The following is a 19,801-nucleotide window of genomic DNA, read 5'->3' as shown; positions in this document are numbered from 1 at the left end:
TAGTGACTTTGACGAATTTAACCTAAAATTGTCAAACTTAAGCTCTGATATTCTGGGACAATATTCTACCAATTTTTTCTGAAAGAATGTTGAATTCTAATAGAGTTATAGAATATAGATCTTCAAAATAGGGGCAAGACATGTTTACTTTGTCACATCAGTTATTATAAGAATTATTATAAGAGACTGTTTTATTCTATATTCATGTTTTTTTAACTTATTTACGATTTCGTATCAATTTTGTGACAATGTAAACATCAACTGATCTTAACTTGCATCAACTACATTGTCATCATATAAAGTTTTCCCGCCTTTCAAACCAAATCAGATATAAATAATCCGCAAAAATGTAAAATTCCATATATTGTGACAGAATTAACCTCATTTCCCAATAACCAAGTGCCTATTATATTAGCTAACTATTCAAAACAACATATTTTAGGGCTATGATTGGTAGATCAACCATCAGATAATGAGTTTAAGGGTTTTTTAGGACACCTCACAGTAGAATAGAGGTATATTATTCTGAGTGTGACAAAGTTACCCAAATATTGCCTTGTAACCGTTCGATCCGTGCCCTTTAACCAATGTTGTATCATAATGTTAAATTGACCTAATCTACTATATTTTAGACCAAGGAATGATAATTAGACAACTGCAGTTAACTAAGTCACACAAAATGTGACATTTGAAGCATTATAGTACCTAACAACAATAGATTTTCTTTCTGAGCAGTGCATATGGGAGTATGGGTTACGTGGCTAATGTTCAGAACTTCTGAACGTGCTAGGTTAATAGATGTCAAAATTAAGCCGCTATCGTCGAAAACGCTATTATTTTTGTTTACCAATATCCTCAAACTCAAATGAACGTGTCCATGTATATTGTTTGAATAATTTATTAAAAAATAAAATTATGCATAATGAAAATATTGTTTGATTTTATAAAATGTTTGTTTTTTTGTACAAATTAAGATTGTATAATGTACGTATGGCTCATTTAAACATTGTTATGATTTGAGTATGGTGCTTGTCCTTAAAAACATTTCAACAGCTGGATCCGAATTGTTGAAAAACGAAACAATCTTTTTGTGTGCTGCGCACTTAAAATCTTCAAAAGAATCGAGCGCTATTATATTTAAGTAAGCTGCAAGCTGAAGCATTATTATGACACTTTATAGGTGTGGATTCTCATGGGGAGGTGAGGTACATTTGTTTACTTTGATAGTTAGTACCCTTGTAACACTTGTAACTCCTTCTTATTACCCCCCTTTGCACAGGGAGACTAAAGTGCAAAGAAGCTGCTGCTAACTGCTGCTAACTGCTGCTGACTGCTGCTAACTGCTGCTGTCGCGTCAGCAGCAGTTAGCAGTAATTGCGCGCGGTGTGTGCTGCGCAGTAAAGACACGCATAAAATTGCTGCTAACTGCTGCAAATGGCGCGCGCGACAGCAGAAGTTAGCAGCAGTCAGCAGCAGTTAGTAGCAGTAAGCAGCAGTTAGCAGCAGTTAGCAGCAGTTAGCAGCAGTTTCTTTGCACTTTAGTCTCCCTGTGTTTGAAGGTCCCGAATTATATTCTGAACGAAAGCTTAAAAATGTCCGATAAATCGACCTTGATATTAACTCATAATTTTTATGACTGTTCTTGATCTAAAATTGCACGCGAAATCGTGCAACCTTTGCTTCCTTCTTCCTTTCAGTATCAAGCCTGTATTGTGGAAATATATTATCTGAAATTTGAAGTTGAGTATTTGTAATGAGAAATATTGACTGTAAATACTGCTTATCTTATCAACCTGATACTATTCTGCTTTTAGGAAGTTAGAATGTCTGGATATGATTTGAGTAGATGAGTATTATATGTACACAGAATACTGATATCCATGGCAGACATAGGTGTTCTTATCGATGATGACTACGTTGGAATCAATGATGAAGATTGCCAGACTATTCCAAGTCAGTGCTATACAACAATATCCAAAGGAAAAGGTAAGAGAATATTAAACAGTTCTTGGTTTTATGTCACTGCATTGATATCTCCTGACCTTAAATGAAAACACTGTTAAATAACAATATGTAATCTGTTGATTGATAGCATTGATTGATAGCATTGATTTAAGTCTTAATATCTATAAATCACAATAATCTTGCTTATATTTCAGTTCAACAGACAGATTCTAAATGTGCATACTGTTGTTGGAAAATCACTGAGATCCTAAAAGCGTTTGTCCTTCCTTTGATCTACACATTAGTAGTAGCAGGTATATCATGTTTCCATTTATGAAACCCTGCACAGACCCCTTGGCCTTACATAAACATATAATATATGGATTATTTATTGTAATCCGTAGTTAAGATATGCTTGCAATTTGTTCCATCATTAAATTACTTTATCTTGCCACTGTATAAAATAATTGTCATCCCCGCCCTTTATCATATGTGATACAGTTCACATCTAACTTATTCTATTGTCAAGGTTGTGGGGTTTACTGTTGGCAGATCTTATCTAATTACAGCCACTCTCTTCGACATCCCATAGAAACTTTGTCATATGTTTATGTGAGTAACCATAGTACTGTGCTGTTAATACTCACTTAATTTATAATTATAATAATCATTGAGTTTTAAACTATTTTCACAACTACAATTAAATACATTTATTGAGATTATGTGACTGATTAAATGCTGAAGATAAAAGAAATATATTCATTTTGCTAAGATTATGTTTGCGTTTCATTGCTCAACAGCTGTTCGAAGGATCAAATATAAGATAATAATCATTCATTAGGGAATGTCAACTTTATTTGAGCTTGCTCCAAATTAAAGAATGGTGTAACAAGCCTTAATTGAAATTGGTCTTGAATTTCAGACAGAAAAATATGAGCCCCCGGGAATTGCAGTGTTTATGTTTGACAATGCTACCTTTGTTAAATGTGAGAAGAGCTTCTATTACGATACTGAAAAATTGTGAGTAAAATTACTTCTCCTATTTCAGTTTTATTGTATAGTGTATACATTATACTTGATTTAAATAAAATACTGTTTAAATTTGAAGTAAATTTTAAAATTTAATGACCTACTCTATATCAGGAAAAAAGGACAGAAGCAAGATAGATGGAAAAGGGATCGGAAAGGCAGAGGACAGACAAGTTTGTCTTCTTTAATGAGATTTAACAAGGATATAGAAACTCAGCCTTGCTTGGTAAGCAAGTTTCATCGACAACGCCGATCTTAGGGTCATGGTTCACCGTTAAAAATAACACTATATATAATGAAGAAATTTTAATTTTGTTCTTCTTTTAATTATAATGTATTGAGGTACTGTAGTTACTTGCTAAACTTGAATATTCACCACTGTTTCAGTTCTCAACAATATCGGACTACGAGAGTATCATGGCTCGTCAGAACACGAGTATGATGGTATTTCAGGGTCCTGGTAATGTTATGAGACGAGAGCACATGAAAATACATTTCAAGTACGTTAGTTTCAACCTTGTTAACTTTACATTTTGTTAGAAGAATTTATATTTTCTTAGTAGAGTTTCATAACCAGTGCAGTGAGTAGCGATGGTTACCTGAGGTTACTTATTAAAAATGCTTGTTATAGTACATTATGATATAAATTCTTCTTTTGGCAGAGGAATGCTTGTCTCGTGCAACATTCTAAGATATCCAGTGAATCCACGTGTTTTGATATGCTGGAATTAAAACAAGATACATTTACAAATACGTCTTGTTGCAGGGTAGATCAGCAAAAAATAGACCCTGATATAGGTTTTCTGGAGTATTTTCCTTTTGCTAACTTCTCCGAGTGGACTAACGATTTTAACTCTTCCCAAACTTACTTACAGGTATGATATCAGGCGGTTTTAGAGATTTAGTTGAATGAATGTTATTTATTTATTTACTCATAAAAGCACCTACGATAAGTTAATATTAATAATATAATATTACTGCATTTTACCGCATTTTGTAACCTGAACCAACTTTCTGAATCTATATGATAAATTGATAATAATTAACTGTTCAAATCAAGTACTTTACTGTAGGATCGAGAGCGATTACAAGACATTTGGCCGCTAGCTATGGGGTTCACAACCTACTCTCGCCTTTCAATACGAGTGTTCAAAAGTATGGATATTGATCATCTTTCAGGTAATATGGTGTTTTCACTTATCATTACTAATTGCGTAAATCGGTAAATTTCTGCCGCCTGCCATAGGTAAAAAATACATGAATTATTGAAAAAACCCTAAAAAATTTAATCTTAGGAATTCTCTAGATCATGGTTTTCAGTCCAGAATATCCACACTATCAAAGAGAAGCTTAGCCGAGCCCCAAATATGTAACTAGTAAGATATTTATTAGTGATAAACATTAAACAAACAACAATAATTTGTATTATTTATATAATGTTAATATTTCAGGTAACAATACATCAGCCTCCACAAACAGACTAAATGACCACAGAACTATCTTCAACCCAGTTAATGACATAGTCAAGTTCCTGCCCCCCGATACTGCTAATTACACGCCACATTATGAGAATATGTTCGCTATATTCGAGTGGAGGGACAGTGAATATGAAGTACGTATATCTGTCTGTCTGTCTGTCTGTCTGTCTGTCTGTCTGTCTGTCTGTCTGTCTGTCTGTCTGTCTGTCTGTCTGTCTGTCTGTCTGTCTGTCTGTCTGTCTGTCTGTCTGTCTGTCTGTCTGTCTGTCTGTCTGTCTGTCTGCCTGCCTGCCTGTCTGTCTGTCTGTCTGTCTGTCTGTCTGTCTGTCTGTCTGTCTGTCTGTCTGTCTGTCTGTCTGTCTGTCTGTCAAAGTGTCTGTTTACATTTGTCTGTTTATGTGTATTGTGTACATGTGTGTGTCTGACGCATGTGTGTACGTATGTCTGTGTGTATGTATATCTGCTGGTTATTAAAGCTTTAAAGGTGGTCTCAAATTGAACATTTAGTATCTAATTACATGGCAGTTGTTGTGTAGTCATAATTATATCAGATTCCGTATGTGACCCCATGCGCTGTCGTGACTACCGTATTGTATTTCAGTGCTATTTTGAGTGCACTCTTTAGTAATACAAAAATGGTAGTGAATTATTTAGTTATCAGTTCTTAGTTCACGTGAATCTAAAAGCAAAAGTCCTGACTGTAAGGTAAAGACTAAAGGGGTGATATTATGATTAATGACTTCTGTTATTCAAAACTACATTGTTTTTCAGGTTATTGAAGATGTTGTTACAATGAATCTAGTAACTACAATCGGTTTAATGGTTACTGCAGTCCTAACTTTACTCAGAATGATGGATCTTACCAAGGTATGTTTCTCATTAATAGTGTCACGTGATATGACGTCACACTACAATCGGTTTAATGGTTACAGCAGTCCTAACTTTACTGAGAATGATGGATCTCACAAAGGTTAAAAAATCAACTTTTATAGTGTGAATCTAAAATGTAAATCCCCTCATTTGTCAGTTATGTGAACTTAATATAATGTATACATAATGTGACATAAAAAACAAAAGCGATTTGAGAAATATTTCACGCACTTCTGAATGGAATGCTGATTGCTCTTGTGACATTCGTGTTATGGTACAACCGTTACCTATCTCTTAGGTATTGTTACACAACATGGGCTAGGTTCACTTGAGGCATACAGTTCACGTACCAGAGTAGCACTTCCAAGTCACGTACCAGAGTAGCACTTTCAAGTCACGTACCAGAGCAGCACTTCCAAGTCACGTACCAGAGTAGCACTTTCAAGTCACGTACCAGAGTAGCACTTTCAAGTCACGTACCAGAGCAGCACTTTCAAGTCACGTACCAGGGTAGCACTTTCAAGTCACGTACCAGAGTAGCACTTCCAAGTCACGTACCAGAGTAGCACTTTCAAGTCACGTACCAGAGTAGCACTTTCAAGTCACGTACCAGAGTAGCACTTTCAAGTCACGTACCAGAGTAGCACTTCCAAGTCACGCACCGAATACCGAAGTAGTACTGCCAATTCTAGGCATGTAAAAAGTTATCGTATGGTATAGTTGTCAGTGTGGCCGTTCTGAGATCAAAGTTACAGTCACGTGATGCGCTATGCTGTTTTTTTGTTGGTACGAGTTTGAAATCTTAACACGAAGACTTTTCTTATTTTAGGAACTTTGACGAAGCGAAATATCTTAATAGATTATAGTAGAGTCGGGTTTGGAGAATAGATATTATAGCATTGTAAGGAAAATCACTTGCTGGCGTTTCTCTGCATTAGTAACTATGAGAAAATGAGAAAAGTTTTGGGAATTAGAGGACCAAAGCATTGGACCAAAGCATACTACCATGAAAAGAACAGGGCCATGGCCCGGCCTCACAGGGCCATGGTCCGGCCTCGACGCTTCCTACATATCCGCTGCAAATACACGTACAAACATTACGTATTGCCAATGTTGGTCATGATTTTGCAAACAGTCCTTAAGGCGCAGAAAATGTTTACAAATTTTGTGATATGTCTCGCGCTGCACATCCTATATTCGCGCGCGCGCGACCAGATCACGTGCATCCATGGAATTAGAAACATTGGGATGGAGGGCCATTTCTCGAATTTCAATCTTGCAATGATAAATAAACGTGGGCGAAGCTTTTCTTGTATATGGCACGATATTAGTTTTATAAACATTAGAATTTGGTCTTATCTACACTACTTTGGTGAATAGTTCAAGGGGGCTATATTTATGAGTCGCATTTGAACTTGATTTCTCTCGGAGAATTTCTCTTTAGACTCTTAACTTGCGAACAAATTGAAGCAGCAAACTTTAGGCTAGAAACTTTATTGAATTGAAATAATCATTCCACGTAACAACGTCTTCTTCAGTTCTCAAATTATTTGTTATATAGTAGTGTTGAAAGTATTAAATTAATACTTTCAACACTACTATATAACAAATAATTTGAGAACTGAAGAAGACGTTGTTACGTGGAATGATTATTTCAATTCAATAAAGTTTCTAGCCTAAAGTTTGCTGCTTCAATTTGTTCGCAAGTTAAGAGTCTAAAGAGAAATTCTCCGAGAGAAATCTACTTTGGTGAACATAGGAATTAATAAAGAAACCGTATTAAATCACGAAATAAGCAGTTTCTGATATGATTATTTTCAGGTTATATTGCGAAGACAACGTATCCGATACAACCAGAACAGACTCAGTTTTTACAGCATTTGCACGTGCTGCAAGAAAAATTGAAACTCAGCACAGTCTAACCTGTTCGTTAGTCAGCTTATCAGAACAAGTTTAAGACTATTTCAGATATCAGATGACCGATTCCAAGACTCTGCCTTTAAGTGATCCGTCGGCGGGTCTTTACCACTTGGTACCTTATATTAAGTCAAAAGAGTCCAATAGAGAACAAAATAACCGATCTTACATATTCTTGTGTTTTTTGTTATTCAATTAATCAAAAACATGTGGTGGCCATTTTAAAATTCTGGACTCCGGATTTGTGAGAGCCAACAGTACAATTTCTACTTAATTTAATGTAAATAAAGTTTCTCGGTTCTTATTGTGTCCATGCAGCGTATAACTATTCAGTTTATTATTGGTGTGCAGCGTGAAGCATGTATTCTTTTTTTCTTATTAGAACTCTATTTATGTTGTGGTTTATCGTTCCCGATTGACCTCTTTTAATTTTTTTACGGGATTTTCATTTTCAGTAATTAAGTGATTTATTATTCGTTAAAAAGATGCTATACAGTATGGTGTTTGAAATTATTATGATAGTGAAATGCGCACCTCTTATTTGTTTTCTATTGCAATAATTATGCTGTTTATTGACTTGATCATATCAATTGCTTATACTTAGCTTGTACAATCAATAAAGATTAAATCTTAAATACTGTGACCCTCGGCCTCAACTAAAAACTCATATTGTGTAGTGTTATTTTCAGTAAAAACGTTCTTTTGTTTGCTATTACGACATTAAGAGGCTTGCGAGCGCAAATTTCTCACTTTTTACTAACTGCCTGGAGATTGAATTTCGCAAAATTGAGCACCAGGACATTCTCTAAAGTAACAGTTAATTATATGTTTTATTAGTCATTTTACATAATATGCTTTCAAATTTGAAACGATTGAATGCACATACTTGTAATACTTTATGGAAAGTGCGTAGGGATAATACTTGATGGGAAGTGTGATAAGGCAAGAATCAAGATATGGCCCTTTCTAGTATTCAATATAATCCACCAAAGTTTTTTATAAAGTTTCTAGCCTCTTTGGCTGTACAATTGGCTGTACAATTATATACTTATGTTTTACTGGTTTAGGAAACCTGTTAGTCGAAGAGAGGCAAACGGATTCTCAAATTATTGATGTCTTAATCTCTTCCTTGTTATTCTCCACAGTGAACAGGAATCAGTTCTCTGTACAGAATGTACACTGTACTAAGTACATGTGGTACAAGTACATGTGGCCTACTAAACACAGATGCATCACATCTCCTTATGGTGATACCTGTGCAGTTTGCCTCATAATTCCTTGGTAGCAATCTAGCATCAGCAAAACTATGCTCGATTTTAGAGGTAATTATTATGCCCACGTTTATAAATAACGATAATCGCTTGTAAGCTTAGCACGTGCAACTCTTCCTGGATTGGTCCTGCGGGGTCTCGTGACCATGGCAACGGCACATGATTGGTTAGCTCGCAAATCACGTGCCCAGTAACCCGCAAATAGTACACATACACCAAGGTAATTGCTGAAGATTGGTGTGTATATTTTGTGGAATGTGGAAGATTGCAATGTTACATGTACTTGGTAACTGAAGTGTACATTGTATCTTTTCCAAAGAGCTTGAACAGCTTATTTCAAATTTTAAAACTAATTAAAGTAGTCATTTTCTTAATTTTTTCTTTGATAAAGTCGTTAATTAGGTTTGTTTTCGAATTATTGTCGTCCGCTTTGCAATATTTTTTTGTTGTGATTTTTCAAAAGGATATTACTTAAATACAGCTATAAGACAGCCAATATTGTGTATTATACTTGTTGAAGTTTTAATCTCATCATGAAAATTAGGGGTCCATAACTAATTGAATAATTATTAATTAACCATTAATTAATTACGACCACAAGAAGTTTAAAAATACCTTATCGTTGTAATGTTAATACTTAATAATTTATTAATTTATTTATTAAGCTGAAATAATCATATCCAGGTTATTCTTCAGAAATTAACCCTGACTTAATCTTTAATGGCACCGTCTAAATAAATATCGCTGTTATAAAACCATTGCGTAAAACACTCTTATTCTTTTACTAAAACAGGGATAATTACTTACCATATCAGGCTTTACATCCAAATAAGGAATAATCGGTCAATCCTAGGACGGTTTAACTTCTTAACATCATCATGGAAAAGATTAGGCGGATGAAAGCTCTTGGTATATAGTTATACTATGTATACCCTTACCTAAAACTTAGTGCTGCTTCGTCTATATTGTTGTAATACCTTTGGTTTAGTAAATCTTGTCTGCTCCTAATTTTCTAAGTAGAGCTCTATAGTGAAAGATATAAATACCATTTTATAAGCAGCTTTTAGTTTGCAGAAAGACTTAGCAGTATTGCGATGTGCAGTTTAATTGTACGTGGGAACTGATAGTGATAACTTATATTAGTGGTGTAAATTTCAATAAATGGAAGATATTAATTAATGATTCGGTGTGTTGCGTTGACTTTTGAAGAATGTAGCGGGATTAATGAAGTAGCTACTAAAGGTTAAACTCCGTGAAACAATTTAAAGTTATGAGGATTGGTCCAATTTCATGTTTCACCTGGACACGCCCCTTTTATTGTTTTACAGTTTTACGTACCTTCTTGCTGCATTGATAATACTTGCAACAATTTCCATCCAATTTCATATTATAACAGTGTCCATTGACGCTAAGCTGAGTTAAAGCAAGTACTTATAGTTATCTGATTGGAAATAAACGTTTAAAAGCGTGAGACTGTCATGAAAACCTAGTTCCGTAACAAATTCGTCACAAATCACAATAAACCGGATCTTTCTCAAAGATCAGCAGCATGTGAAACTACCCTCCCGGCTCTCATGTCAGAATCACTATCAGTAGTCCCGATATTCAGGGCCCTGGGGCCCCTGGAGACTTACCTCAGTGAGCTTTATACCCACAACTTTGGGACGATAGGATGTGCCATCTGGGTCGATACTGACGTGGGTTTCTATAATATTATTTCTATTTTTAGTCCGTAGGGAGGTTTCATCCCACCTAGAACTCCTTGTTTACTGTTCAGTCGATAACGAAGATGGTGATGTCTTCAGTTTTATTCATTCAATGAGAGCATCAATCCTCCTGAATTTTTACTACATTCCCCTGATATTAGTCTTTAGAAATATGAAATAGAAATCTCCATATCCCAGGAACCCTTATCAATAGAGAAAGTGCACCGAGCACTAGAGTTCATCCAAACCACCATACCACACCTCCAACTATGTATCAGACAGAATGAATGGAAGGAGCTTGTGTTTAGCAAGATGCCCGAGATTGTTATTGATTTCAGCTGTGTTCGTGCGGGAGACTGGAGCCCGATCTATCATGATCTTTTCAAGTACAACTTCAACGTCGAAAATGGTAACCAATATACAGAAATGCTTGCCAGTGTTATAAACTGTCACAATTAAATTGCTATCTAACTTACATTACCGTTATTGTTTCATAATGTTGACAACTTTTTCGTCTCATTTAACAGAAATTTGTTTGAGAGAAATTGAAACGCAGCATTATTTCGGTAGAAATATATACGGATGGATGAACTAACTTCATTCTCGGTGTATTTCAGGGCCACTGTGGTGTTGCAAGCTAGTGACCCTGCCTCCTCTCGGGAACACTCATAAAAACGTGGTGATGTTCGGATTCCATCATGCCATAACGGATAACATGAGCATGTTGATACTCTGTGACAAGTAAGTCATTCTAGAGTTTAATAACCCTAAAGTACCCCCAAAAGTGATAAAATTCATTGACTTTGGTATTTGGTTGATTTAACTTATTGCTGCTCATTTAAATTTAATAGACCTGACTGAGGGTGAATAAGTTTATTATTGTGACATCAATATTTTGATCCCATCAACACAATACATTTAACATCTGCAGGTTCTTAAAATCACTCAGAGATCTGATCAAAGAAAACCCAATATCTGACAGCTACGAATATGCTATCTTACCCGGTAAGTTTGTTATGTACAAATAATTTGAATCGTTAGCTGATTATAAAATCAACCAGCCAGCTATCTACTTCACTGATTATTCAAATATTTAAAATCTGTTCAGCTGATGCGATAATTTAATAAATATAATGACCGACTTAAATTATTTAAAATTGCAGCTTTCGAGAAGTTGATAAAAAGGAGCGACATTTCCACTCAAATTGGGGATATAATTCCAGGACTTTCTTACACGTGGCGTGGTAGCATTGTGTTCAAGAACAGGTCAGTCGTCAGATTTAGCTGTGTTCAAGTATCTTGATCTCTTAATTTAGCCTAGAGCAGTTTAGATTAGGTTCCTAGAAATTCCTCCACTGGTTTGTTACCTAGGGACCTCAGGCTTCTGTATTATATATTGATAAACACAAGATTGAAGATTGAAGATATGGTGGAATGACATGTCACAGGCTGAGCGCGGCCCAGTAATTGGTTTGTAATTGGCCACACAATCAAAGTGTAACCATGTCTCTGCAGGTATTTCAGTGTATATCCGCCTCTTCTTGATGTCCTACCCACGTTGAGGACCTGTCCACTGGAACTCAGCGACGAACTCACTAAAAAGGTTTACATCAAGTTGAATTTTGAAACCAGAATGATTATCTTGTCTAAATTGACTTTTTCAGAAACGTATCCGAAATTGAATTATGAAACAAGGCTATTTCAGATCGTTTCATTTTACGAGCAAAGTTTTAGCATTTCCATCCATGTTATCTACCTTGTAACTATAAAATTACTAAGTAATCTAATAACTTATAACTTTTATCTTAAGCTATTCAAACACTGTGTAAAACAAGGAGTTTCGTTAGAGAGCGTGTTCTGCACCGCCTCAGCGATAGCGATGTACGAACTGATAACCACAGAATCTTGGATACAACAGGTATGAAATCAGCCTTTATTGTGCCATCAGTCGTGCATGTCCACTGTCCATCAGTCGTGCATGTCCACTGTCTGTACTTACCTGTCCACTTACCAGTCCACTTAACTGTTCATTATTCAAGTATGATACCAGGATATTTAATAAACAAAAGAATCTGGAATTGAGCTCTTGATATTGTCCGAAAGTAAAAATAGTAAAGTCTTAATTAACCGTACTTGTGTTACTAAAAGTGAACGTATAAAATATTTCCTTGCGTTTAAAATCTTCTAAACACCTCTCTCAGATAGTTCCATTCATTGACACCTCGTCGGTGGACATCACATTCTCGGTGCTGCCCAACTGTCGACGGTACTGCAACAACAGAACAACCAACATCTTCGGCTGCTTCCTAGGTTTCATTTTCATTTCTTGGCTGACAAATATAATATGAGTTTCCGCCTCTGGCATTTCTGTTTTTGTTCTTTAACTGTTGAACTATAATTATTTCCGTACGACTCTGATTAAGGATGATGATGTTTCACATTCTTATCATAATTGTGAACTTTAAATTCCCTTGCTTTTGTAAAATTCTTTACGATCACAGGTTATATCGATTGCGAGATAAGAGTGTCAGAGGAGTCTAAAAATAACTTCTGGGAGATAGCGAGAGAGATAAAAGATATGATAAACACTCAGTTAGAGGAAAAGAAGCCCCTTCAATACAACCGGTTCCTCAGTAAGATCGATGTTAAGAAGTTTGCAGATCTGGCGTCCAAGAATAACAGTGTCTTGAGGTATGAAGTTGGTTTAGTTCTCAAAATATGTATACTTTCGTTTGAATCGTTTTAAATACCGATCGGAAACTGATCTTTAATCGCGCCTGAAAGATTAACATACTATAACAAAACAAATTCAGATGAAGAACCAAAATACATTATCCATAAATTATAAGCTTTTTCCACCTCAGATATTTTTGCGTGAGTAACCTTGGTAACATAGAGAACATGAGCACTGGATCACGTGGTGACATCATTGCAACTAAGATTCTGAGATCTTCAAACATATTTCCTTACAGAGAGGCTCCCTTCAACCACAACTTACAACTTTTCAGAGGTAAAATCTCATTTTTGCTTATGAAGGTAGTTTTAATTTAAATCAATCGTAATTTATCATAACTTATCACAATTCAATAGTCCACTATTATGACTGAAGCCATAGGTAAAGATACCAGAGAGTTACAGTAAAAACTTGATACAGTAAAACCCCCATTTACAGCGGAATTTGGGGGAAGGAAATGGCCGCGGCAAATCGGGGTTTTACTATACCTTTGGCCTGGGGGCTGATCGATCCACCGAGCAAGTTATCTTATAATCAATTATTATCGTAATAATTTTCAGGTAAGCTAATGTACAATCTGGACTACCTCAACAATCTGTCCACAGACCAGTTCGCCAGGGACTATGTAACAAGGGTGTTCGGTGTAATGACTGACATGGTCGATAGACTTCCTCAGACTGCTAATTAACTAATCATTTCAGTTACCATTTTTAAGGTAATATAGTTCGTTTCTAATTGGGTATTTCGATAATTGATTAATTGCTTTGTATTATAGCTCCCTAGTCCCTGTCTTAGATTGGGCTTTAATCTTAAGTGGCGGGAAAATTTCTTAGGGTTAGTTTATTGTTCATGAACTATAGAGTTTTCCAACTATTTAATATTTATATCATATTTGTGAGGACCATCAACCAAAACACCACGATACTCACTGTCAAGCCGCTTTTTCATGTTATATAAATTTAATTTATTTTGTAATTGAAGAAGTAAAACGCGATATCTAATAATCTAACATTACATGCATAGATATAATTAATAAAGATATTGAAGATTTTTAGTTTATTAAGTATAAACTAAAAATAAATAAAAGATAAAAGATAAATCTCTTAAATTATCTCTTAAATCTCTTAAATACCATACCGTAGTATGGAAATTTAACTTATTTTGTAAATCATACATGTACTGTATAATATTTATGTTATAAGTGTAAAATTAAACAATCTAATGCAATATCAATCCTTATTCATTTTGATTCTGTCCGTTTCAACCATCTGAAATCTCAAAATCTATGTAATCGAATCCAAGTTCTAATTTGAAATTTCAATAACATTCAAGTTGACGCTCCGAGCGTTCTCTTTTGCTTTTTCTTCCCACCATTCAAATGTCTTTTTCTTGAGGGAACACGTCTTTCGGTCATTCAGATAAGTCAACGAGAGACAATCTTGTGTGTCCCTGCACATTCTGAAGCAAGTCTCCATATCATCAAGAACAAGACTCCTAATTTGTTTTCCTGGGAAGTCGGTTTCATCTTTAGCAGAGTTCAGGTCAACTTTGGTGTTATCACACTCCATGTTCATACTATTGTATGCGGCCGATACTGTAGGTCCATTTGCACCACCACGCTTTGATTTGAGGTAGCATTGCCGATTTGTTACTCTGAAAGCGAAGCCTACACATTCTTCAGTGTCTCTACAATGCTTTACACATTCTTCTTCATCCGCCACTTTGAGATTTCTTAAAGCAGCTCCAGCAAAGTTGAATCCTTCTCTCAAACAACCCAAATTGGTGATTGGACTGTTATCACATTTCATGTTCATGCTGTTGTATGCGGCCGATACTGTAGGTCCATTCGTACCACCACGCTTTGATTTGAGGTAGCATTGCCGATTGTTCACCTTGAAAGCGAAGCCTACACATTCTTCAGTGTCTCTACAATGCCTTACACATTCTTCTTCATCCGCCACTTTGAGACTTCTTAAAGCAGCTCCAGCAAAGTTGAATCCTTCTCTTAAACAGCCCAAATTGGTGATTGGACTGTTATCACATTTCATGTTCATGCTGTTGTATGCGGCCGATACTGTAGGTCCATTCGTACCACCACGCTTTGATTTGAGGTAGCATTGCCGATTGTTCACCTTGAAAGCGAAGCCTACACATTCTTCAGTGTCTCTACAATGCCTTACACATTCTTCCTCATCCGCCACTTTGAGACTTCTTAAAGCAGCTCCAGCAAAGTTGAATCCTTCTCTCAAACAGCCCAAATTGGTGATGGGACTGTTATCACATTTCATGTTCATGCTGTTGTATGCGGCCGATACTGTAGGTCCATTCGTACCACCACGCTTTGATTTGAGGTAGCATTGCCGATTCTTTACCCCGAAAGCGAAGCCTACACATTCTTCAGTGTCTCTACAATGCTTTACACATTCTTCTTCATCCGCCACTTTGAGACTTCTTAAAGCAGCTCCAGCAAAGTTGAATCCTTCTCTCAAACAACCCAAATTGGTGATTGGACTGTTATCACACTCCATGTTCATACTATTGTATCCGGCCGATACTGTAGGTCCATTTGCGCCACCACGCTTTGATTTGAGGTAGCATTGCCGATTTTTTACTCTGAAAGCGAAGCCTACACATTCTTCAGTGTCTCTACAATGCTTTACACATTCTTCTTCATCCGCCACTTGAGATTTCTTAAAGCAGCTCCAGCAAAGTTGAATCCTTCTCTCAAACAACCCAAATTGGTGATTGGACTGTTATCACATTTCATGTTCATGCTGTTGTATGCAGCCGATACTGTAGGTCCATTCTTACCACCACGCTTTGATTTGAGGTAGCATTGCCGATTCTTTACCCCGAAAGCGAAGCCTACACATTCTTCAGTGTCTCTACAATGCTTTACACATTCTTCTTCATCCGCCACTTTGAGACTTCTTAAAGCAGCTCCAGCAAAGTTGAATCCTTCTCTCAAACAACCCAAATTGGAGACTGGACTGTTATCACATTTCATGTTCATGCTGTTGTATGCGGCCGATACTGTAGGTCCATTCGTACCACCACACTTTGATTTAAGATAGCACATGTTATTGCTTTCTCTGAACGAAAAAGCTTTGCAATCTTCTGTGTCTCGACAGAAAATTGTGCACTCTTCCATGTCTTTCGCAACCAAACTCGAAAGGGCGGCTCCAGGAAAGTTGAAGCCCTCTCTTTTGCAACTCAAATTAACCGGTTCCCTGTCACACTCCATATTAATACTCATGTAACGAGCATTTACTGTAGGACCCTTAGCTCCCCCAGATTTAGACTTAAAGTAGCAAGTTCCGCTAGACGTTATGTACGCAATTGACTTGCAGTCTTTCGTTCTGAGACAGTCATCAGCACAGGCGCCAATTCTTTCGTATATTTTATTGAACATGCTAGGTCCACTAAACATTGTCTCTTGATGTGCACACTTTGTTATAAGTAGCTCAGACTGAGTCAGTTTTGGCTCTGGTTCAGGTTCAGGTTTTGCTTCAAGTACTGGTTCAGGATCTGGCTCAGGTTTTGGTTCAGGTTTTGGTTCCGGTTTAAGTTCAGGTTTTGGTTCAAGTACTGGTTCAGGTAGTGGTACTGGTTCAGGATTTGGTTCAGGTTTTGGTTCCGGTTTTGGTTCAAGTACTGGTTCAGGTAGTGGTTCTGGCTCAGGATTTGGTTCAGGTTTTGGTTCCGGTTTTGGTTCAAGTACTGGTTCAGGTAGTGGTACTGGTTCAGGTAGTGGTACTGGTTCAGGTTTAGGTTCAGGTTTTGCTTCAAGTACTGGTTCAGGTATTGGTTCAGGGAGTGGTTCTGGCTCAGGTTTTGGTTCAGGTTTTGGTTCAGGTTTTGCTTCAAGTACTGGTTCTGGTTTTGGCTCAGGTTTTGGTTCAGGTTTTGGCTCAGGTTTAGGTTCAGGTTTCGCTTCAAGTACTGGTTCTGGTTTTGGCTCAGGTTTAGGTTCAGGTTTTGGCTCAGGTTTAGGTTCAGGTTTTGCTTCAAGTCCTGGTTCTGGTTTGGCTCAGGTTTTGGTTCAGGTTTTGGGTCAGGTTTTGGTTCAGGTTTTGATTCAAGTACTGGTTCTGGTTTTGGCTCAGGTTTAGGTTCAGGTTTTGCTTCAAGTACTGGTTCTGGTTTTGGCTCAGGTTTTGGTTCAGGTTTTGGTTCAAGTACTGGTTCAGGTTCCGGTTCAGGTATTGGCTCAGGTTCTTGTTGATCATCATCAAGCATTGTAAATGTATCGGGTGCGAATAGGAAAAATTGTGATTCTTGTGGCACGCTCTTTACCAACACTCGCAATCCCACGGATAATTCAATACCCTCAACCGAAACCATTAGGACTAGGAGTAGGACGCCTAATACCTGGCTTCCCATGGCCATATTATCTCTGATCTTCGCTAAACGTTCGATATGTAACCTAATGGATTAGTAAAATAAAAACTGATCGTTGAGTCAATTTAAGTATAATTTCATGAATGGAAAACTTAAAGTTATGAATATGATTTACAAATATTTACATCTATTGTCAGGCTTATGAGCACAACAATGAACAAGCAATATAGGGATTGGGTCTTGGGAACTGAAATATTTATTTTAAAACTTAGCCAAACAAATATCAATAATTATATTTCATTTGAACATTAAGGTATCACAATAAATACATACTACATAATATATATTACGGAAAACGGTAAGATTGATCGCTGCACAACGGTCAGATAGTGATGATTAGGCTGAATGTCATTATATCATTACAATAAATATTTTCTTATGAAACTTTATTGCTATCATTTCTAATATCACCAATCACAAACAAAAGACTAGACTAGAAGCTCATTTGAAAACACAAACAGTACAGTTAAATTTTGAAAGTTATTGAATGTTGAGAGGTAACTTTTGAGATTTAAATATTGAGAGCTCTAAATGTTTAATTGTGTATTGAGACCCCCAAATTTCAGTGCTTAAACTGTAAATGTTTGATGTGTGATAAGGATTAAACAATATTTAAATTGAGGTCGGGCGGGGTGCACTGAGCAGACGAGCAGTGTCTGCCATGCTGGTAGTGGTTTCATGCCACATGCAGCGAATAGTAATTTAATAGTTGGTCGTGAAAGGTTTACCTTTAAGAATATCTAGTTTCAATATATCATTATTGATTATAATTTGTATATGATAGTGAAAAAAACGAAATGCGGGAATTGAGCAGGACACCAAGAACAGCCACCAAAACGATGACCCATGTTTGTATTGGAGCTGATTCTTAGCGTATTTCTTGTTTTTCTTCCTCTCACGTGGGTCCGGAGGAACCGGTACGAGAAGGAAACTTTGACGAAGGTTTAGGTTCCACATGATATTCCTGAATACCTATGAGTTTGATAAAGGGAGGGAGGGAACGAAGGAGTGAGGGAGCTGGAGGGAAGGAGGGAGAGATTACTGGGCGGCGCTCATGGCTCAGTCTGACATTCCGCCGCAGCTTCAACATTCAATCTGTTTATGAACAGAGAAAGCCTGAGGCCCCCATGTAAGAGAGGGAGGGAGGGAGGGAGGGAGGGAGGGAGGGAGGGAGGGAGGGAGAGAGGGAGGGAGGGAGGGAGGGAGGGAGGGAGGGAGGGAGGGAGGGAGGGAGGGAGGGAGGGAGGGGAGGGAGGGAGGGAGGGAGGGAGGGAGGGAGGGAGGGAGGGAGGGATGTTAAGGACGGTGTTTATATGATTGAATATCCATGCTGTAACTGTAAGTCTCTTCATAAAACACTGGAGAGAACAAGAGAAATATCAATATTTAATTAATTATTAATAAATTTAACATAAATAAGTTAACAAACCTTAGCTGAGGTCTCGTGATAGGGCGGTGCTCTATCAGTAATGCTTATCTGCAGCATGTATTCAGGATTCACCTTGTAGTCTAGTCCTCCTATCACCACCAGCTCACCTGAACAAACAGTCCTTTAACTAAGATAGGAGATACATGGTTTCAGCAACAATATCGACTACATGCATGATTTCAACAAGAAGGTCAGGGGTTTCATCAAGCTGGCAGATGTTAACTGCTAATATATGTTACAGTATTGTATCTAATCAAGGCTTCATATAGATAGGTTTCTATTGAAGACAGCATGCCACCCTTATCTTACTGTTATCTTAGAAAATATAACAGTTATATGCAGAGTATATGCCGACAAGAATCCGGATAATGTCTTACAGGGAAGTAGTACAGACAGTCAGCAACTCAACTAGAGCCCTCGTTAGTGCCTAGTTCCAACTTCCCCTACAAATGTTGCATTATCACGAGATTAACAGATAAGACAGTCACGTGATTAGGTGATCTCGTGATAATATAATGCTGATCTCAGATCAGTAAAGTCATATTTTCGAACATCGATAGCATTTTCCCGGTGTTCCATTTTCTTTTCCTTCATGAATTGTTCGGTTGATTTGCGACAAAGCAAGCGAATCATGAGCAGTGCCAGTAGTATAAATTGCAGTACATTCTAAATGAAACATAATTTATAATCTTAGAGTAGTACAATTTTCGCTATTCTCTTTTAGTTTAATATATATCATCGATCATGTTTATAACTTAAACTCTAGTTTCAACCGTTACAACTTACACTACAATATAAGTAGCCACATAATAATAATGTACCACTTTAAGTTTGATAGCTAATAACAGCACCAAGATGAAAGAAGCCCTACTTCTGACACTACTCACTCTACTACTGCACGCTACTAGTGGGGACCGTTTCAATGCTCTCAAGTTCGGACAGACGGATAAGGATTACATACTGTACCAGCCTAACATGCAGCCATTTGAGACCGGGTTTACGACGTGTGCGTGGATCCGGAA

General features: G+C 37.0%; 5 protein-coding genes across 6 annotated transcripts in view; 4 read left to right on the top strand and 1 right to left on the bottom strand.

Moving 5' to 3' along the window:
* The window catches only part of LOC134814232 (zinc finger and SCAN domain-containing protein 2-like), a 55,036-nt gene extending 48,149 nt beyond the window's left edge, over positions 1–6,887 (bottom strand). For both annotated transcript variants that reach the window (XM_063822308.1, XM_063822307.1), the window contains exon 1: positions 6,864–6,887. The gene's annotated coding sequence lies outside the window, so the exon portion shown is untranslated. The remainder of the gene's footprint in view (positions 1–6,863) is intronic.
* Positions 1,815–7,701, top strand: LOC134814233 (proton-activated chloride channel-like). Its single transcript, XM_063822309.1, has 11 exons — positions 1,815–1,986; positions 2,160–2,258; positions 2,474–2,556; positions 2,867–2,964; positions 3,088–3,199; positions 3,361–3,473; positions 3,740–3,848; positions 4,047–4,152; positions 4,425–4,585; positions 5,223–5,318; positions 7,143–7,701. The coding sequence occupies exons 1-11, from the start codon at positions 1,881–1,883 to the stop codon at positions 7,224–7,226; spliced, it is 1,167 nt and encodes a 388-aa protein (XP_063678379.1). The 5' UTR covers positions 1,815–1,880; the 3' UTR covers positions 7,227–7,701.
* The window catches only part of LOC134814235 (DNA-directed RNA polymerase II subunit RPB9-like), a 94,997-nt gene continuing 77,840 nt past the window's right edge, over positions 2,645–19,801 (top strand). Inside the window, exon 1 of the mRNA XM_063822311.1 lies at positions 2,645–2,667. The gene's annotated coding sequence lies outside the window, so the exon portion shown is untranslated. The remainder of the gene's footprint in view (positions 2,668–19,801) is intronic.
* LOC134814234 (zinc transporter ZIP11-like) overlaps positions 6,910–19,801 on the top strand; it is a 94,160-nt gene continuing 81,268 nt past the window's right edge. Inside the window, exon 1 of the mRNA XM_063822310.1 lies at positions 6,910–6,940. The gene's annotated coding sequence lies outside the window, so the exon portion shown is untranslated. The remainder of the gene's footprint in view (positions 6,941–19,801) is intronic.
* Positions 10,054–14,278, top strand: LOC134813858 (uncharacterized). Its single transcript, XM_063821741.1, has 11 exons — positions 10,054–10,206; positions 10,414–10,624; positions 10,833–10,956; positions 11,147–11,220; positions 11,379–11,481; positions 11,731–11,818; positions 12,026–12,133; positions 12,417–12,525; positions 12,717–12,906; positions 13,080–13,225; positions 13,510–14,278. Exons 1-11 carry the CDS (start codon positions 10,084–10,086, stop codon positions 13,635–13,637), a joined length of 1,404 nt encoding a protein of 467 aa, XP_063677811.1. The 5' UTR covers positions 10,054–10,083; the 3' UTR covers positions 13,638–14,278.

This window comes from Bolinopsis microptera, chromosome 4, assembly GCF_026151205.1.
Source record: "Bolinopsis microptera isolate Bmic1 chromosome 4, MBARI_Bmic_1.0, whole genome shotgun sequence".
Classification (NCBI taxonomy): Eukaryota; Metazoa; Ctenophora; class Tentaculata; order Lobata; family Bolinopsidae; genus Bolinopsis; species Bolinopsis microptera.
This window is presented reverse-complemented; position numbering and strand designations above follow the sequence as displayed.